The 18,683-nt window shown below is 44.0% G+C and overlaps 1 protein-coding gene across 1 annotated transcript in view; it reads left to right on the top strand.

Moving 5' to 3' along the window:
• Window positions 1-18,466, top strand: part of dna2 (DNA replication helicase/nuclease 2) — a 127,290-nt gene extending 108,824 nt beyond the window's left edge. Inside the window, exons 14-22 of the mRNA XM_052027435.1 lie at window positions 592-701; window positions 1,482-1,706; window positions 4,277-4,470; window positions 12,523-12,612; window positions 12,693-12,879; window positions 13,891-13,980; window positions 16,499-16,684; window positions 17,090-17,238; window positions 18,258-18,466. Coding sequence (XP_051883395.1) covers window positions 592-701; window positions 1,482-1,706; window positions 4,277-4,470; window positions 12,523-12,612; window positions 12,693-12,879; window positions 13,891-13,980; window positions 16,499-16,684; window positions 17,090-17,238; window positions 18,258-18,303 — 1,277 coding nt within the window. The 3' untranslated portion in view covers window positions 18,304-18,466. The remainder of the gene's footprint in view (window positions 1-591; window positions 702-1,481; window positions 1,707-4,276; window positions 4,471-12,522; window positions 12,613-12,692; window positions 12,880-13,890; window positions 13,981-16,498; window positions 16,685-17,089; window positions 17,239-18,257) is intronic.
• The last annotated feature ends 217 nt before the right edge of the window (window positions 18,467-18,683 follow it).

The raw sequence follows: 18,683 nt of genomic DNA, 5'->3' as shown, positions 1-18,683 counted from the left end.
GGTTGAAGTTTAGATGCAAGGAGTTTTTGTTACAGGGTAATGGTGGGGCCACACTTGGAACAGTATGTACAGTTATGGCTCCAGGGAAGAAATTGTACTTCCCCCTCCCTCCTCAGAGCTCAATACAATTTCTTCCTTGGAGCTTCCATCTCTTCCTCAATAAAGCTCACCCTTATCTAGCCAGTCATCAGCAACCCACTCTCCCGCTGCCCTTTGAGGCTCTCACTGCCTCCCACAGCCCTGCCCCTTACTTCTAGGGCTCGTTTTGCCCTTTCTCTGGGGCTTTCTGTCAGTCTTACACCTTCCCCAGAAGTCAACTTCTTTCTTACCCCTATCCTCAATCCCCAGGGCTCATACTCCCCCTCGCTCACCCTCCACTCACCCGTCTCAAGTATCCATCTCCGCTGCTTCGTTGGACGAACCTTTCCCTGCCCTCTGGGCTCAGCCTCTCCTAAGCCACAACTGCCCCTACACTCCTTCATCCTGTACCTGATTCCACGCTCCACTTGTAGTTATCTTCCCTTTGCAATAGATATTTTGCAGAAGCTGGCTCTTGTTTATCTGATCCATTATTTTTCTTTAACATCAAAGGCCTGAACAAACCTCAGAAACAAGCAATGAAGCGAGTGCTGCTGTCTAAAGATTACACATTGATTGTGGGCATGCCTGGGACAGGGAAGACTACGACCATCTGCACTCTGGTAAGGCAAGTTAACCAACATCATTGCAGAATGGCATAATTAAACAGGCATCTTTGCTTTGTTTGGGGTATGTGGGTTAGTTGTCATTCAACTCCTCAGGCTAATTTAGCATTCAATTAGGTCATGCCTGATCTGTGTATCAAATATTTTTACCTGTAATCCTTGGTAACTCAAATTGACAAATAATTATCATAGAATATTATCATCAGATCTCTGAATGGTCCATGAATACTACCCCATTATTCCTCTTTTGCACTATTTATTTATTTTTGTAACTTATGGTAATTTTTACGCTTGCTCTGTACTGCTGCCACAAAACAACAAATTTCACAACATGTCAGTGATAATAAACCTGATTCTGATTATAAGGCTTTGTGACTGGTGTTAAATATAAAACACTGGATGAACTCAGTGGGTCAGGCAGCATCTATGGAGGGAAATACAGTCAACATTTCGGGTCGAGACCCTTTATTTGTGGCAGGTGTTGTTTGCTCAATGGGTTTCATTTCTCCTATCACAGCAGGGACTGCCGTGGTGCTTGGGATGTTGCTACATGGCTGATTTTATTACTTGCTATGTAATAGTATTTGCCTGTTATGAAAATGGAAAATGCCAGGGATACTCAGCAAATCAGGCAGCTTCTGTGAGACTGGGAGAGTTAACGTTCCAGGTCAATGATCCTTCATCAGAACCACTTTCCATTTTTTTTAATCAGGATAATTCATTTCATTACTACTTTGGAGATGTACTTAAATGGTTATTTTTGTATTCTTTGATAAGGTGCGGATTCTTTATGCCTGCGGTTTCAGCGTCCTCCTTACCAGTTACACCCATTCGGCTGTGGATAACATTTTGTTGAAGCTAGTTCGATTCAAGGTGGGCTTCTTGCGTTTGGGGCAAAAACAGAAGATTCACTCCGATATCCAGAAACTTACAGATGAGGATATCTGCAAAAGGAAATCTATCCGAAGTCTGACTGAGCTGGAAGGGCTGTACAAGAGTGAAGTAAGTGTAATGGCCTTGATTGCTGAATTGTGTGCTGTAGGGAGAGTTCCACAGCCAATGATGGCTAATTTCTTTGTGTAAACATGTTTTTGTATGGAATGCATAGCCGATTATCATGGTTTTGTTCTTATCCAGCTTGCACTCCCTGAAAAATGCACTATGATGAAGATTAAAGAAAGTCCTGTTTCATTTTTTTTATTGTTCCTGCCCTTAACTCAAGTGGCCAAGACCAGTTGTGACCTGGATTAGATCAATGGCTTCCCTATCTAATTGCTTTAGTTCCCCATCAGTTGATACATTTAACTTATTGACTGTTCGAGAGCTTCTTCCATTTACAGTCTGAAAATAAAGTTAATTGCATGGTTATAAATTCAGACATAAAATGTCTAATTCATACTCCTTAATTCAAAACCAGGATCTTGCACCAAGTAAGCTACCTTATTCCTCTTCAATGTTTGTAATCACCACAAAATGTAAAGCTACTTTTAATATAAAGTACTTACCAACTGCTTAACCAAGTAATCATAATGATGACGGAGACATGAGAGACTGCAGATGTTGTAACATGGAGCAAGAAACAAACTGCTGGAGTAACTCAGTGGGTTGAGCAGCATTTGTGGACTCCTAAAGTGGGGCCTCAACTCCACAGGTGCTGCCTGGCCCGCTGAGTTCCTCTGGCAGATTCATAGGCAGATTCATAGGCAGTTTCATAAATTAATAGCATATTCCCTGCATATTATAACATATATTTTCCTGGTTATTTGATTATATTAAAAAGTTAGAAATTTTGGAGTCTGCACTAAGTTGTTTCAGTGTAATAGCCAATTATAACTAAATGTCACATCACCCCAGATCCAAAAGCATACCAGTACTTTGGAGAATCCATTAATGGTGATGTTTGTTGCTTTTGTTGTGCTCGACTGTTCCATTGTAATCCTGGTCATCCTCTCCTTAGTTCAACCCCCTCAAAGCTTGGGGTTATCCAAAACTTTGCTGTGGTTTTCCACTCCCAGAGGACCTCATTCTTCTGTGGTGCAGTGTTGTAGAGCCATATCTACATGCTCTCCCTGTCCTCATTTCATTTACCCTCCACACTGATGCACACATGCCTCCCATGTATACATACACTCTGCCCTCAGGCCCATTCGTACATGCTTATTCTGTCTATCCTCATGATCCGTGCCAATAGTGTTTCTGCTGTTGTGCCATTGTAGCTGTGTGCCCTCATGTTGGCTTTCCATGTGCAAGTGCATATTCTCTTCCTTGTTCCTGCAGGCCTCTGCTCCTTCCCTCTCCATGTTTGCTTCCAACCCCCAGTTTCTCTCTTCTATCCCCCCCACTTCCACCTCATGCTGACTTGTACACACACTACTTGTGTAATAATATGTATACATTGCAGTAACATTATATTGTATTAAGACCATAAGACACAGGAGCAGAATTAGGTCATTTGGCTCTTCGAGTCTGCTCCGCCATTCGATCATGGCTTATTTATTTTTCCCTCTCAACCCCATTCTCCTGCCTCCTCCCTGTAACCTTTGACGCCCTTACTAATCAAGAACCTATCAACCTCTGCTTTAAATATATATAAATGACTTGGCCTCCATAGCCGTCTGTGGCAATGAATTCCACAGATTCAACACCCTCTGGCTAAAGAAATTCCTCCTTATCTCTGTTCTGTAGGGGCTTCCCTCTATTCTGAGGATGTGCCCTGAGGTCCTAGACTCTCCCACTACTGGAAACATCCTCTCCACGTCCACTTCATCCAGGCCTTTCAATATTTGGTAGGTTTCAATGAGATCCTTCCTTGTCCTTCTAACCTCCAGCGAGTACAGGCCCAGAGCCATCAAACGCTCCTCGTACATTAACCCTTTCATTCCTGGGATCATTCTCATAAACCTCTTATGGACCGTCTCCAATGCCAGCACATCCTTCCTTGGATATGAAGTCCAAAATTGTTCAGAATACTCCAAATGTGGTCTGACCAACGCCTTATAAAGCCTCAGCATTACATCCTTGCTTTTATATTCTAGTCCTCTCATATTGAATGCGAACATTACATTTGCCTTTCTTACTACTGAATTTGCCTTCCTTATTCCTGAATGATGTAGTTTTATTTCTTAAAATATAGACATTGATACCTAATACCATTTTCCAAACTCCTAATCGGTGCCCTCTTGTAACCTCTGACATCATTGTTTCGCCCACACCATATTCTCCATCCACTAGTAATCTCAGAACGCCAATATCATTCTTTGTGTTCTTATTAAATACCTTTATGCAGAAATGGTGTCAGTATGAACCACTGAGGTACGATATAGTCATTGTCTTCGCACCCCCCCCGTGTATTCACTATTCCTATTTGCTTGCTTACTTTAGCCAAATCTTACTGATAAAACCATTCTGTCACTCAGCCGTTCCCTTTTTGCGTGTGGGAACTTGATAATTCAACTGGGAGTAATTTTCCAAGGTGTTTAATTGGGCATAATGTTCTTTGTGGTGTTGTCAAAGCGTCTATGTAAATGTAAGCAATAACACATAAGGTGTAACGCTAGTTCATTGTGTTTCAGCTGGTGGTTGCAACAACCTGCATGGGAATGAAACATCCATTATTTGGTCAAAGAAGGTTTGATTTTTGTATTGTGGATGAGGCATCCCAGATCAATCAGTTGATCTGCCTGGGCCCCTTATTTGCTGCTGATCGGTTTGTGCTGGTGGGAGATCATCAACAGTTGCCACCCGTCATTCAGAGCTCACATGCCAGGTATGACCTCAACTGGATCTAATTGAATTTGAAGATAATCTGGTAATACCTGGATTGTAATAGTAGGTGATTTTAACTTCCCTAATAGTGACTGGGACTGCAAAGGGCTTGGATGGGGTGGAATTTGTTAAGTGTGTGCAGTAAAGTTTTCTCAAAATCAAAGTCGAGTTTATTGTCATGTGCACAAGTACATGTATGCAAAGGTGCAATGAAAAGCTTGTTTGCAGCAGGATCAGAGGCACATATATAAGCAGCACTCACAAGAAAAACATAAACTAAACATAAATTATACACAATTTTTACAAGAAAGAACACAATTAGAACAAAAAAAAACAAAGTCCATTTTAGTGGAAAGTGATCAAATTGGTCATAGTGTTTTGCCAGTTGGTTCAAGAACTGAATGTTCTTGAACCTGGTGGTTCAAGCAATATGTAGCTGATCCTGAGAGAGAGGGGGCAACACTGGACCTTGTGTTGGGAAAAAGGGGTGGGCAAGTGACTGAAGTGTCAGTGGGGGAGTACTTTTGGGACTAGTGACCATAATTCCATTAGTTTTAATATAGTTATTGAAAAAGATGGTACTGTTCCACAAGTTAAAGCCCTACATTGGGGCAAGGCTAGTTTTGATGCCTTTCGACAAGAACTTGCAAAGGTTGATTGAGAGACGGCGTTTGCAGGTAAAGGGACGTCTGGCAAACTTATAAAAGTGAGAGGGGGAAAGTTCAAAAAGAAGGAATCATATTATCAGGTATAGACAGCTGGGATCAAGCGAATCCCTTATGGTATTTAAGGGATGTAGGAATACACTTGAGAGGGAAATTAGAAGGGCAAAAAGGGGACCTGAGATGGCTTTGACAGATAAAGGAGAATCCTAAGAGATTCTATAATAAGAGCAAAAGGGTAACTAGGGAGAGAATGGGTCCCCCTTAAGGATCAATGTGGTCTTCTATCTGTGCAGCCATGGGAGAGGGGCGGGGGTCTTATATGATTATTTCTCATTTGTATTAACTATGGAGAAGGCCATGCAAGTTAGGGAATTCAGGGAAGAGAATAATGATGTCTTGAAACATATCCACATTACAAAAGGAGTGGTGCTGGAGGTCATAAAGCGCAGAAAATTGGATAAATCTTTGGGGCTTGACCAAGTATATCTTGGGACATTGTGGGAAGCTAGAGATGAAATTATTGGGGCCCTGGCAGAGATATTTATATTGTCGTTAGCTAAGGGTGAGGTTCAGGAAGACTGGAGGGCGGCTAATGCTGTGCCTTTATTTAAGAGAGACTGCAAGAACAAGCCAGGGAGCTACAGTCTGGTGAAACTAATGTTGGTGGGAAAGTTATTGGAGGGGATTCTGAGGGACAGGATCAGCTCTATGTGGAAAGGCAAGGACTGATTAGGGATAGTCAGTATGGCTTTGTCCGTGGGAAATCATATCTCACAAATTTGATGAGTTTTTTTGAAGAGGTGACCAAGTATTGATGAGGGCAGGGCAGTACACGTTGTCTACATGGACTTTCACAAGGCCTTTGACAAGGTCCTGCAAGGTAGGTTGGTCTAGAAAGTTAGATCACATGGGATCCAGGGTGAGCTTGCCAATTGGACACAAAATTGACTTGGTTGAAGGAGTCAGAGGGTGGTAGTGGAGGGTTGTTTTTCAGATTGGACATCTGTGACCACTGGTGTGCCACAGAGATCGGATCTGGGTTCACTGTCATGTACCATCTATATTAATAATTTGGATGAGAATGTAGATGGCATGGTTAATAAGATTGTAAATGATACCAAAACTGCTGGTGTAGTGGACAGTGAAGAAGGTTACCTAGGATTACAACAGCATCTAGATCAACTGGGAAAGTGTGCCAAGGAATGGCAGATGGAATTTAACAAGTGCAAAGTTTTGCATTTTGAAAATTAAATCAGGGCAGGACTTGCACAGTAAATGGCAGGGCCCTGGACAGTATTGTAGAATAGAAAGACCGAGGGTTACAAGTACATGGTTCCCTGAAAGTGGTGACACAAGTAGATGGGGTGGTAAAGAAGGAGTTTGGCATGCTTGCCTTCGTTGGTTATGGCATTGAGTAAAAGAGTTGTGATGCACTGTTACAACTGTACAAGATGTTGGTGAGACGAATTTGGAGTATTAGATGCAGTTCTGGTCACTTAGCTTCAGGATGTCATTAAGCTGGAAAGGGTGCAGAAAAAATTCACAAGGATGTTATTTGGTGTGGAGGGCTTGAGTGAAAAGGAGAGTTCAGGTAAGTTGGGGATTTTTTCCCTTGAGTGTAGGAGGCTGAGGGGTGATCGTACAGAGGTATATAAAATCATGAGGGGCATAGATAAGGTGAATGATTAGTCTTTTTCTCAGGGTAGGGGAGTCTAGATTTAAGGTGAGGGGGAGAAATTTAAAAGGGACCTGAGAAGCAACTTTTTCACATAGAGGGTGGTGGATATTTGAAACAGCCTGCCAGAGGAAGTGGTAGAAGCAGGTATAATTACACTGTTCAAAAAAAGCATTTGGACAAGTACAAGTAAGGTCTAGAGGGATATGAGCCAAACGCAGGCAAATGGGATTAGCTCAGGTAGGCAACTTGGTCACGTGGACAAGTTTGGTCGAAGGGCCTGTTTCTGTGCCGTATAACTCTATGATTCTATAACTGTAAAACAGGCTATTATCTCCCATAGCAAGAAGTACCTGCACAAACTGAACATGTTACGTCTGATCAGTGTTAAGATCATTGTTTTCACAGGAAGATTTATCTTGGTGAGGTAGAGTCATAGAGTAATGCAGCATGGATAAAGGCCCTTTAGCCCAACCAGTCCATGCCGACCATGGTGCCCACCCAGCTAGTCCCAATTTCCTGTGTTCGACCCATATTCCTCTAGGTTCTGCCCCTCCATGTACCTATCCAAGTGCTTCTTAAATGATACAATTCTACCTGCATCAACCACTTTCTCTGGCAGCCCGTTCCATTTACTCACCACCCTCTACATGAAAAAGTTGCCCCTTTTAAATCTTTCCCCTCTCACCCTCAATCTATGCCCCCTAGTTTTGGACTCCCCTACCCTGGGGAAAGACTGTTACCATCCACCTTATCTACACATAATTTTAAACATTTCTTTAAGGTCACCCCTCATTCTCCTATGTTCCAAGGAGTAAAGACCTAGCCTGGCCAACCTCTCCCTATAACTCAGGCCCTCTAGTCCTGGCAACATCCTCGTAAATCTTTTCTGCACTCTTTCCAGTTTAACCATGTCTTTCCTATAACAGGGTGACCAAAACTGCACACAGTACTCCCAAGTGTGGCCTCACCAACAACTTGTACAACTGCAACATAATGTCCCAACTCCTATACTCAATGTCCTGGCTGATGAAGGCTAATGTGCTAAACTCCTTTTTCACCACCCTGTCTACCTGTGATGCCGCTTTCAACAAACTATGCACTTGTGCTCCTGGGTCCCTCTGTTCCATTGCACTCCCTAGCACCCTCATTGTACAAGTGCTTTGCTGGTCTGACTTTCCAAAATGCATCACCTCACACTTATCTGTATTGAAATCCATTTGCCACTCCTCGGCCCACTTCCCTAACTGATCAAGATCCCCCTGTAATCTACGGTAACCTTCTTCACTATCAACAACACCTCCTAATTTTGTGTCATCCGCAAGCTTACTGATCGAGCCTTGTGCATTCGCATCTAAATCATATATATAAATAACAAAGTTCCCAACACCGACCCCTGCGGAAAACTGCTAGTCACCGGCCTCCACTCTGAGAAACAACCTTCAACCACCACCCTGTGCTTCTGTTGATGATCTCCCACAAGAGTGACCCTCCTTTTCTTCTTTCTAAGTTCTACCCATTTGGTCTCATTGGACGATCCCCCAAGAATGTCATCTCTGCTGTTCTGTCCTCCCTTATCAAAATGCAATACCCCCTCCTCCCTTACTTGTACCTCTGTCACACCTGTAGCATCTGTATCCTGGAATATTGAGCTGCCAGTCCTGCCCTTCTCTCAGCCACGCTTCTGTTATGGCTGTAACATCCCGGTCCTCAGAGCTAATCCATGCTCTGAGCTCATTCGCTTTGCCTGTTAAATCTCATGCATTGAAATAAATGCAGTTTAACTGGGTATTCCTTTCCCTACTTTTACTGTGCCCCTGGCTATCCTGATTATTAAACTTGCTCTCGCTGGCTGCTGCTTCACCCCATAACTTGTTGCTGCTCAGAGTCCCACCACCCCACCCCCCCACCAACCTAGTTTAAGCCAATCCAGTTTAAAACAATTTGAAGGGAGAGAACTGGAATGAAACATCAGAGAAGAGAAACAATGTGCATGCATGGCTGCAGAGGCAAATAGCATAAAATGTTGAGTAGATGTATCATCCTGTGGCAGAATCTAGATGACTAGATCTGATGAGGTGACGATTACAGTGACGAGAGCTGGCCACCGACTGGCCTCAGGAATACGGCTGACGGCGAGCTGTTACCAGGTCTCCACCCCCTATGTGGTAACTACTCATCTCTAAATGTTCCTGACAATTCCAGAAGACAATAGTCCACTGCTGTGCTACAGGACTGTGGTCCAATATTTGTACCACAGCCTCCAAACCCCTGCAAGCACTCCCCTCAAAAGGCTTCCTGAAGAAGGCACCAGTGGCAGGAACAGTGGGACTGGGATACTGGAAATGTTTGCAGAGGGAGGAGGGTCACAGAGGCAACACCTTGGGAGCAGGCTTCTGGAGGTCTACTTCAAATAGTCTTGCATTGTTTGGAGAGATCAAGGGGAGACAGGGATTAAACCATGTGGGCTACTTCAGAAAGTGAGAGGAAAGGGCAGTTGGTTTGGGTGAGAAGGTCAAGGGTGTGAAAAGTGAGGAGAGTGATAGAGCAATACAGCACGGATACAGGCCCTTCGGCCCAGTGAGTTCATGCCAACCTTAGTGCCCACCCATCTAGTCCCAATTTCTGCCTACGGCCCATATACCTCTAGGCCCGGCCCCTCCATGTACCTATCCAAGTGCTTCTGAAAGGATACTATTGTACCTGCCTCAACCACTTCCTCTAGTAGCTCGTTCCATATACTCGCCACCCTCTGGAAATTAGTCACAGAAGTTATTTTTGAAATAAAAACAAGAATGCTGGAAACACTCAGCAGGTCATCCAGCATCTGTGGAAAGAAAAAAACTGAGCGAACACTTCAGTAGAACACTTCATTAGAACTGGGAGAGAGTCTCTTCCCATTTTTGAGGAAGGGTCTTGAGACCTGAAGCATTAACTCAGCTTCTCTTCCCACAGATGCCACCTGACCTGCTGAGTGTTTCCAGCATTTTCTGTCTTATTTCAGATGTCCAGCATCTTCAGTTTTTTGATTTTTATTTACTGTTTCACTGTTGAAATTACAAATGTTAAGATGGTTTGAGTGGAGCCAAAGGTTATCAGAGAAAACATTTTTTGGAATAACAAATCAAGCCTACTTACAGAAAGTGGATAGAACTGAAGCAACAAAGTATGACGAGCAAAGATTAGCAAGTTGCATCAAAGGAAAGGTAAGGTGCATAGAGACAAAAATGATCTGTGGGATTCAGAGACTGAGATTTAAATAGATAGAACATAGAACAGGACAGGAGCAGGCCCTTCAGCCCACAATGTCTGTGCTGTCCATGATGCCAATTTAAACTAATCCCAACTGCATGCACATGTTCTATATCCCTCCATTCCCTGCCTGTTCATGTGCCTGACTAAATGCCTCATATGAAGCTGTCACATCTGCTTCCATCATTTCCCCGACAGTGCGTTCCAGACCCCGACCACTCTCTGTATATAAAAAAAAACTTGCTGCTTAAATCTCTTTTAAACTTTCCACCTCTCACCTTATAACTATAATTTGAGAAGAGGAATCAGTTTAAATGATTTAAGTAATTTTGTCAGATTTTCTCACGGAGTGGTGTCTTGGTGGGATGGGGTTGGAGTCGGAATTCAAACAGAGGATGGTTTCTGCTAGTTATTGATTCTTCGTTTGCAATTTGTATTACCTATAGTAACAAACAATCTGCTGGAGGAACTCAGCTGGTCGGGAAGCTTTTGTGGGGGGCAAGGGGAGAAATTGTCAACTTTTTGAGTTGAAACCCTGCTTCAGGGCTGAGCGTGGAGATTGGAGTTTGAAGATACTCAATATAAGTGTGTGTGTGGAGGGGGAGGGGGCAGAGGGAGTGGTGAGACAGCGGTGTCGGTGATTGGTGCATCAAGCAGGAATGGAGGGTGATGGGCAGATGAAGCTGGGGAGGGGAGGGAGTGGAGTTGGGAGACAGAGGGAGACCAGGAAAAAGGCTGGTGAATCCAGGTGGGGGGAGAGCAGGGTGAAGGTGGAGGCAGCTAGAAGGGTGATAAGTGGAAACAAAGGTTACCAGTGCTGGAATCTGATCAGTAAGGAAGGTGATGGGGGGAAACCATGAGGGGAGAGGTGCAGGGTGAAAGATGGACAGGTCGATGTGGGAATAGAAAGGGGAGTTGAAAGTGGATGTGACTGCGAGCTCGGGATGGCCAGGTGCTCTGCGAATCGGTTGCCTAGTCTGTTCTTGGCCTTGCCAATGTAGTGGAGGCCACATCGGGAGCACTGAGTGCAGTGGATGAGGTTGGAGGAGGTGCATGTGAATCTTTGCCTCTCCTGGGCAGGCTGTTGGTGGTGAGGGAGGAGGTGCAAGAACAACTGTTGCACCTCCTGCAGTTGCAGGGGAAAGTGCCAGCGGTCAGGGAGAGAGGTAGGTGGGAGGGAGGAGTGGACCAGATAGTTAAGGAGCGAGTGGTCTGTGCAGAGGGCAGAAAGGGGTGAGGAGGAGAAAATGTGGCTTGTGGTGGGATTTTGTTGCATTTGGCAGAAATGACAGAGGATAATGTGCTGGATACAGAGTCCAATAGGATGAAAGGTAAGGACTAGGGGAACTCTGTCTTCAGTGGGAGGTGGGATGAGAGCAGAGGTCCGAGAAACGGAGGCAATGTGAGAGGGGGCTTCATCAGCCACTAGAAGGGAAGCCACTCTTCCTAAGAAAGGAGGACACTTCAAATCTCATCTTGAGAGCAGAGAAACTGGGAGAATGGGATGGAGTCCTTACAGGAGTCAGGATGGAAAGAGGTGTAGCCTAGGTAGTGTGTTACCTGTAATTGGATACATATTCAGGCACATTCTGATTAGTAACATATTTTGCCAGTTTCACAGTTATAATTTATTACTACAGAGTGATTGCATTTACAGCAAGAGACTTGGCAAACTTTTAGAAGATGAAAATGTTCTCTTACTAGCTTCTGGTTCTAATTTAAGTTTCTCCAAATAGTTGGGGCTATATTTTGAGGGATTATTGTTTGATCGCAGGTCTGCTGGTTAATTAAGCAAACAGTTGTACAACTGATCCATCATGCATGCACCAGCATGCAGTAAAGCAAAGCCACATCAACACACAAAGTCCACAGAACAACATACCTTCATTCCAAAATAATACAAACACCAACCCACGCTAGTTGATGGCAGCACATACACCAATGCATGCCAGTGTACCAATACATGCCAGTGCCATGTGTACAAAACACACTCACAGCAGCATATAAGCATCAACACAATCATGCCACAGCATATACTGTATATATGTCCATAGCTGCACACTTAGTCATAGAGCTGTACAACACAGAGGCAGGCCCTTTGGCCCACAGCATCTGTGCTGACCAGCACAGGCCTATCTATCTGTACTAATCTCGCTAGTTTGCATTAATTTCACATTCCTCTATGCCTTGCTCATTCAAGTTCCTGTCCAGATGCCTCTTAAATCCAGTTACTGTTCCTGCCATTCACATTGCACTGTATCTACAACAGACCAGCTGTCCACCCACATCTCAGTACCTTGAACTACACTCCCATCTGTACTTGCCAATACATACCATATCCACTTCACTGCATGCAAGCATCAACAAATTCTGTATTGCCAGCAGCACTAGTGTGCATTTTTATCACAGTAGTGCATCTGTTCAGTCCTCTTGAAATCTTTAATGCATTCTGTGCCCACAGAGCTCTGGGAATGGATGAGAGTTTGTTTAAACGTCTGGAGAAGAATTCTGATGCATTAGTTCAGCTGAATGTTCAGTACAGAATGAACAGGTACAGCCTTTGAAGTAAACACATGATTTGTTGGAAGTGATTTTGACAGTCCTGTAACAATCCTTTATCAACCTCCACAGAACAATTATGTCACTCAGTAATACGTTAATGTACGAGGGAAAATTGGTCTGCGGATCTGAACAAGTGGCAACTGCAACATTAAAGCTGCCCAAATGGTGTGAACTGGCCTTAGACACTCAACATGCTTCCTGGTTGAAGGATGCTCTGGAGCCAGATAACCCAGTTTGTTTTCTTAACACTGAACAGGTGAGATGACATTCAATTTTGCAGGAATGGTAACGCCTAGGAATTTCTGCTATGTTGTTCTGAAGCTGAACCAACACTGGCATTACTGGAGGCACAGGCATACCAGTTATGGATCATAGAACATTCAGCCCATGATGTTGTGCTGACATTTTATCCTCTTCTAAGATCTATCTAACCCTTCGCTCCCACATAGTCCTCTATTTTTCTATCATTCATGTGGCTATCTAAGAGTTTTTTAGATGCCCCCAATGTATCTGCCCCACAACCTCTGCCAGCAGTACATTCCACTTACCCACCACTCTCTGTGTATAAAAAATCTTATCTCTGACATTGCCCCTTGTACCTTCCTTCAATTACCTCAAAATTATGCCCCCTCATGTTAGCCATTTTCACCCTGGGGAAAAAGTCTTTGACTGTCCACTCGATCTTTGCCTCTTATCATCTTGTACACCTCTATCAAGTCACCTCTCATCCTCATCTCCAAAGAGAATAGCCGTAGCTCACTCAACCTATCCTCCTAAGACATGTTCTCCAATCCAGGCAGCATCCAGGTAAATCTCCTTCCTATAATGAGGCGACCAAAACTGAACACAATACTCCAAATGTGGTCTAACCAGAGTTCTATGGAGCTGCAGCATTACCTCGTGGCTCTTGAACTCAATCCCCCGACTAATGAAGGCCAACACACCATACGCCTTCTTAACAACCCTATCAATCTGCACAGCAAGCTTGAGTGATCTATGGACGTGGACCCCTTAGAGCCTGCCATTAACCTTGAATTCTGCCTTCAAATTCAATCTTCCAATGCTTAACAGTTGTCAGGAACCTCAGTAAATCAATATCACTGATGCTCATCATCTGGCCCAAAGACCATCACCCCTCTTCCCAATGTCCCCACCCACCTATATTATTCTGGGGGATTATTCTGTTGTAAACCAGCCTTTAATGTTTCATAGAATTTGTCACACTCTATACAGCCACATTTCAATTAAGGCTTGCTGTTTGTCCAAGGTACCAGCCCCTGAGACAGAAGAACAGTGTGGAGTGAGTAACGTAACTGAAGCTGAGTTGGTGTACTGTCTGATAATGGTTTTACTGAAGGTAGGTCTGTCTGATTTTGAAGGAACTTCATGCACCTTACCAAGGTATTGAGCAAATAGTGTTCTTAGCACCAGTCAGTGATTATCATATACAGTATTCCAGAACATTCCGTTGATGTTCATATGCGTAAACTGCAGCATGTTTTCTGATTGGTGTCAGAAATGCTCAAATTAAATCACCTGAGTGAGGTATTAGAAAAGTCCCTATTTGGTGGATAAAATTGTGTGTGCACATTTGCTAGCAACTATTGTGTGAATCTGTTAATCACCAATGATAACTGTTGTGATTCTGACAAAATAATTATTTTCGTTCCTGTATGATGCCTTTGACATGATTTATTATCCTTCTCCACCATCATACAGCCTTGTGAGATTACTCTTAGTTCCATTCTTATATATCTGACCATGTGTGGAGAATCGCCAGCTTCTCTTCCTATGCCTACAATCTTTGTTTCCAAGCTTTGGTCTTTTTCTTCCCCCACTTACTTGCTGTCCTCATGGAGTCATAGAGCAAAACAGCATGGATAAAGGCCCTTCAGCCCATCGAGTCCACGCCGACCAGATGCCCACCCAGCTAGTACCAGTTTCTTGTGTAATCTGTGTTGTCTGCACTATTCTTCTCTAACCAAGCTTTTGGCCGTCTGCCCTAATATCTGATTGTGTCTTTGCTGTGAAGTACCTTGGGACATTCTAATTTTGCTGAAGGTGGTTTATATTTCTTCTCAACCATTCTCGAAATACCTGAAAACTTTAAATGTTGGTCATTGTTTCTGCCCTGCGGTTACTAATTACTCTCCAAGTTTCAAAGTGATGGAACTGCCATTTTATGCAACCCCATTGCCTTTGCCATCACAAATCCCAGTGAGAGTTCTTCCCAGCTTCCACAGACAGATCTACGAAAACAAAACATGGTCAGGATGTGCAGGATCTGAGACTGGTTTTTCGGTACATGACAAATGAAGCCATCTGCAGTGGGCCTGCCGCTACCAGAGATTAGATCTGACAAAGAACAAGTTGCTGGAGGAACTCAGCAGTTCAGGCAGCATCCGGGGAGGGATATGGACAGTCAATGTTTTGGGTCAGGACCCTTCATCTGCACTGAAAGATAGAGGGGAGATAGTCAGTATAAAGAGGTGAGGGGGAGGGGTGGGGCAAGAGCTGGCTGATGATCGTTGGATCCAGGTGAGGAAGGGTGATAGGCAGATGGAGGAGGGGAGAATGGGAATAGCGACAGAGGCTGGGAGGTGACAGGTGGAGGTGACAAAGGGCTGCAGATGGTGGAATCGGATCAGAGAGGAAGGTGGAGCATGGAGTCGTGAGGGGGGTGGGGAGGGCAGGTGGGAACAGTGGGGGAGGGGAACCAAGTGGAAAGAGTGTGTGGGTGATGGGCAGATGGAATAGCTGGAGGAGGGGAAGAAACGGTGATGAGGGGCTGGGGTGGGTGTAGAAAGAACTGGGAGAGAAAAGGGAGCAGTTTACCCAAAATTGGAGAATTCAATTTTCATGCAGTCGGGGTGTAGACTACCCAGATGGAATAAGAGGTGCTATTCCTCTAGTTTGCACTTAGCCTCACCCTGGCAGTGGAGGAGACCGAGGACAGACGTGTCGGTGTGGGAATGGGGAGGGGAATTAAAATAGCTGGCAACTTTGGAGCTCTAGATGGCCATGGCAGACGGAGCGCAGGTGCTCGGCAAAGTGGCCACCTAATATGCGCCTGGTCTCACTGATGTAGAGGAGGCTACACTGAGAGCACCAAATGCAATAAACAAGGCCGGAGGAGGTGCACGTGAATCTCGGACAACACTGACCAGCAGCACTGTCACTTCCAAGCCAGAGACTCATGTTCAAGCTCCACCTTGGACAATTCAGCGCAAAGTCTAGCCTGACATGCGCAGTGCAGTCGAGGAGCACGGGTGAAGATGCTAGATTTTGGATGTGACGTTAGATTGAGGTTGCATCTACCTTATCTGGTGGTAACAGAAGATCGCACAGCATTATTCCAAAGGATCTGCTGGCAGGCTGCAAGTCTGAGACAACGTTCCGGCATGGCTGATAAGTGACAAGTAACATGCATGTCACGAAAGGACCAGGAGACAGCCATGAGATGCTGAGGTCGAAAGGGTTGAGAGCTTTTCACACGGCTTTTCACACAAAGGATTTCTCTAACTTCCAGTAACCTCTCCCCTCTTCTCCCCTCCTCTTTTCTCCCTTCCCTCCCATCATTCGTCTTCCCTCATTCTTGTGGCCCCCTCCCCCCTTCTCTTCCCCCTTGTCCCACCCTCATGACCTGCCTATCTATTCCCCACCTCCTTCCCTTTATTCCATGGTTCACTGCCCTCTCCTACCAGATTCCTTCTTCAGCCCTTTGCCTCTTCTACCTATCACCTCCTGTTAACAACATCCACGACATAACCTGCACAATTGTTTTGGTGAGGATGCAGTCCTGTGACTAAGTGTGATTTAGGATATGATTGATGTTTCTGTGGCTAATGTGAATTCTTGTGTTATTTTGTAAACAGGCTGGATGCAAGCCCTGTAACATTGGGATTATTGCACCATACAGACAGCAGCTTAAGACAGTCTCAGCTATGCTGATGAGGGACAAAGCTTTCAGTGCTATTGAGGTGAATACAGTGGACAAGTACCAGGGCAGAGACAAAAGTGTTATCATTCTGTCCTTTGTTAGGAGTAACAGTGAAGGAAAGGTGAGTAAAATGATGTCTGTGCTGTGTACTATTATAAAACTGTGCTGAAAACCCATGGTGTAATCCAGTGGAAGAATGGTAACATCATCCCAGTTCAGCTGGGTCTATTTTCAAGTCGGCTCGTATTTGAACCTCACGTTTAATGACAACAAATGTCATTCTAGAGAAAACCAAAGCAACCAGAAGCCTCATTATGCTTACACTAACTGTTCATCTCTGTTCACACGATTTTTTTTCTCTTTTGATTTCCCTTTAATTTGAACAGCACAATAATTAGAATATAAAACCTGGAATAAAAAAAAGCTGCCTGATTTGCTCATTTCAGCAAACTATGGTTTCTCTGTAGTGGAAGCGAATGATTGCAAAGTGTAGGCGATAACTCCATTGAACTTTCTTCCCTAAAAGCTTGGAGAATTATTGAAGGACTGGCGAAGATTAAATGTAGCCCTGACTAGAGCAAAGCACAAGCTGGTAATGCTGGGATGTATATCGACCCTGTGCCAATATGCTCCTTTGAAAAAATTACTGGATCACTTGAAGAATGAAGAAATGATATCCTTAACTAGTAATGGTTTGTTTAGGGAATAAAGGATAAACAAATAACAGATAAGTATTGAAAGAACAAGGTGGGAGACATGGAAGGTCTGGGTTAAAATTCAGCCTGGTCTGATGGGATGAAACTTCAGTGTCTGACTTGTGAAATAAGTTGGGTAGTTTTCATACAGATCCCAGTGGGATTGGGCCTTTAACCTTAATTTCCATAAATTCACTATACCTATACTGTCTGGTCACTGAAATTGCTAGTATGTGAAGAAGAAAATGTCCCTGCCATTCAGGCAAAGATGGACGGGAATCACAGGACCTTTTTCTGCTCCATGGAAATGCATATTTTTTTTTTGCATGATTAATCATCCTGGTGAGTTTATACTCTTTGCACTTTGCCTTTTAATATTTTTTCTGTAACGGGGTGTCTAAAGCTACCCTAACAGTGCCCTAACTTGTGCCAAAATCTCTTTATGGTGAGAGATAGACAGGTGGATATTGTGCTCCCCTTTTGACAGGATTAGGAAATATGAGAGGGGTGGGTGGTGTTGAAGAGATGCTAGGTCTCTCCTTTTGGTAGGCGATGAAGTGTTCTTTTAAGAGGGGTTGACATCAGGCCTCCCCTTTCATCAGACTGTGGGATGGGGGATTCTTGGGCCAATGTGTAGGTGATGCTTGTACAGCTGAGAGAAGTTACTGCACATGCTTTCATGTTCATGAACAAGAATATCCATGGCTCAAATTGTCCTAGCCTCTGAACTCAACCGTTGCCAGCAGTTCCTTCACAAATAAGCCTTGTAGATTAATAACCCACCAGATATAAGCTCAGATAACAAATGAGTAATGTCCCATCTGCACTATTGCACACCCTGGACTGAGTACCCAGCCAGTTAATGATCCTTAACCTGCCTTTGCACTTGCAGCGTTGGTCATTACTGGTTTCTGGCTTCAGCTGCTAGTCACCTGATTTTATGGACCAACCTTTTCAGAATGCACTACATGTCTTTGTTTTCCTTAACTAAGTCTACATTATTGACCTTCCCCCTGCAGCACACAAACTCTCTGCTGTGAATTGAGCCAATGTATCTCCCTGAATAATGTGAAGATAGTGAACTGCTGCTTCCTGGTATACAACTCAGACAATAACACACTAACTTTGTACCATCAGCTACCTCTGATCAATGTAACCTGTGTTTGACAGTCAATTGAATCTTATTGCATTGTTAAATAAATATTCAAACCCTGAAATTCTTATTGCTGAATCATTTCAGAAATATTTGCACCCTTTTGCATTCCTTGTGCTAGCAAAGACCAATATCATGGCTAGTTCGTTTAAAGCTAACTGCATTCAGGTTCAAAAGCTTGTTTTTTCCAGCTGATTATGCTGACCATTTTGTAACACCCTAGACCAAATCATGTTACTGCATAACATGCCCAAACCAGGATTGAATTGGCT

The sequence above is a fragment of the Pristis pectinata genome, chromosome 12 (genome assembly GCF_009764475.1).
Source record: "Pristis pectinata isolate sPriPec2 chromosome 12, sPriPec2.1.pri, whole genome shotgun sequence".
Lineage (NCBI taxonomy): Eukaryota > Metazoa > Chordata > Chondrichthyes > Rhinopristiformes > Pristidae > Pristis > Pristis pectinata.
This window is presented reverse-complemented; position numbering and strand designations above follow the sequence as displayed.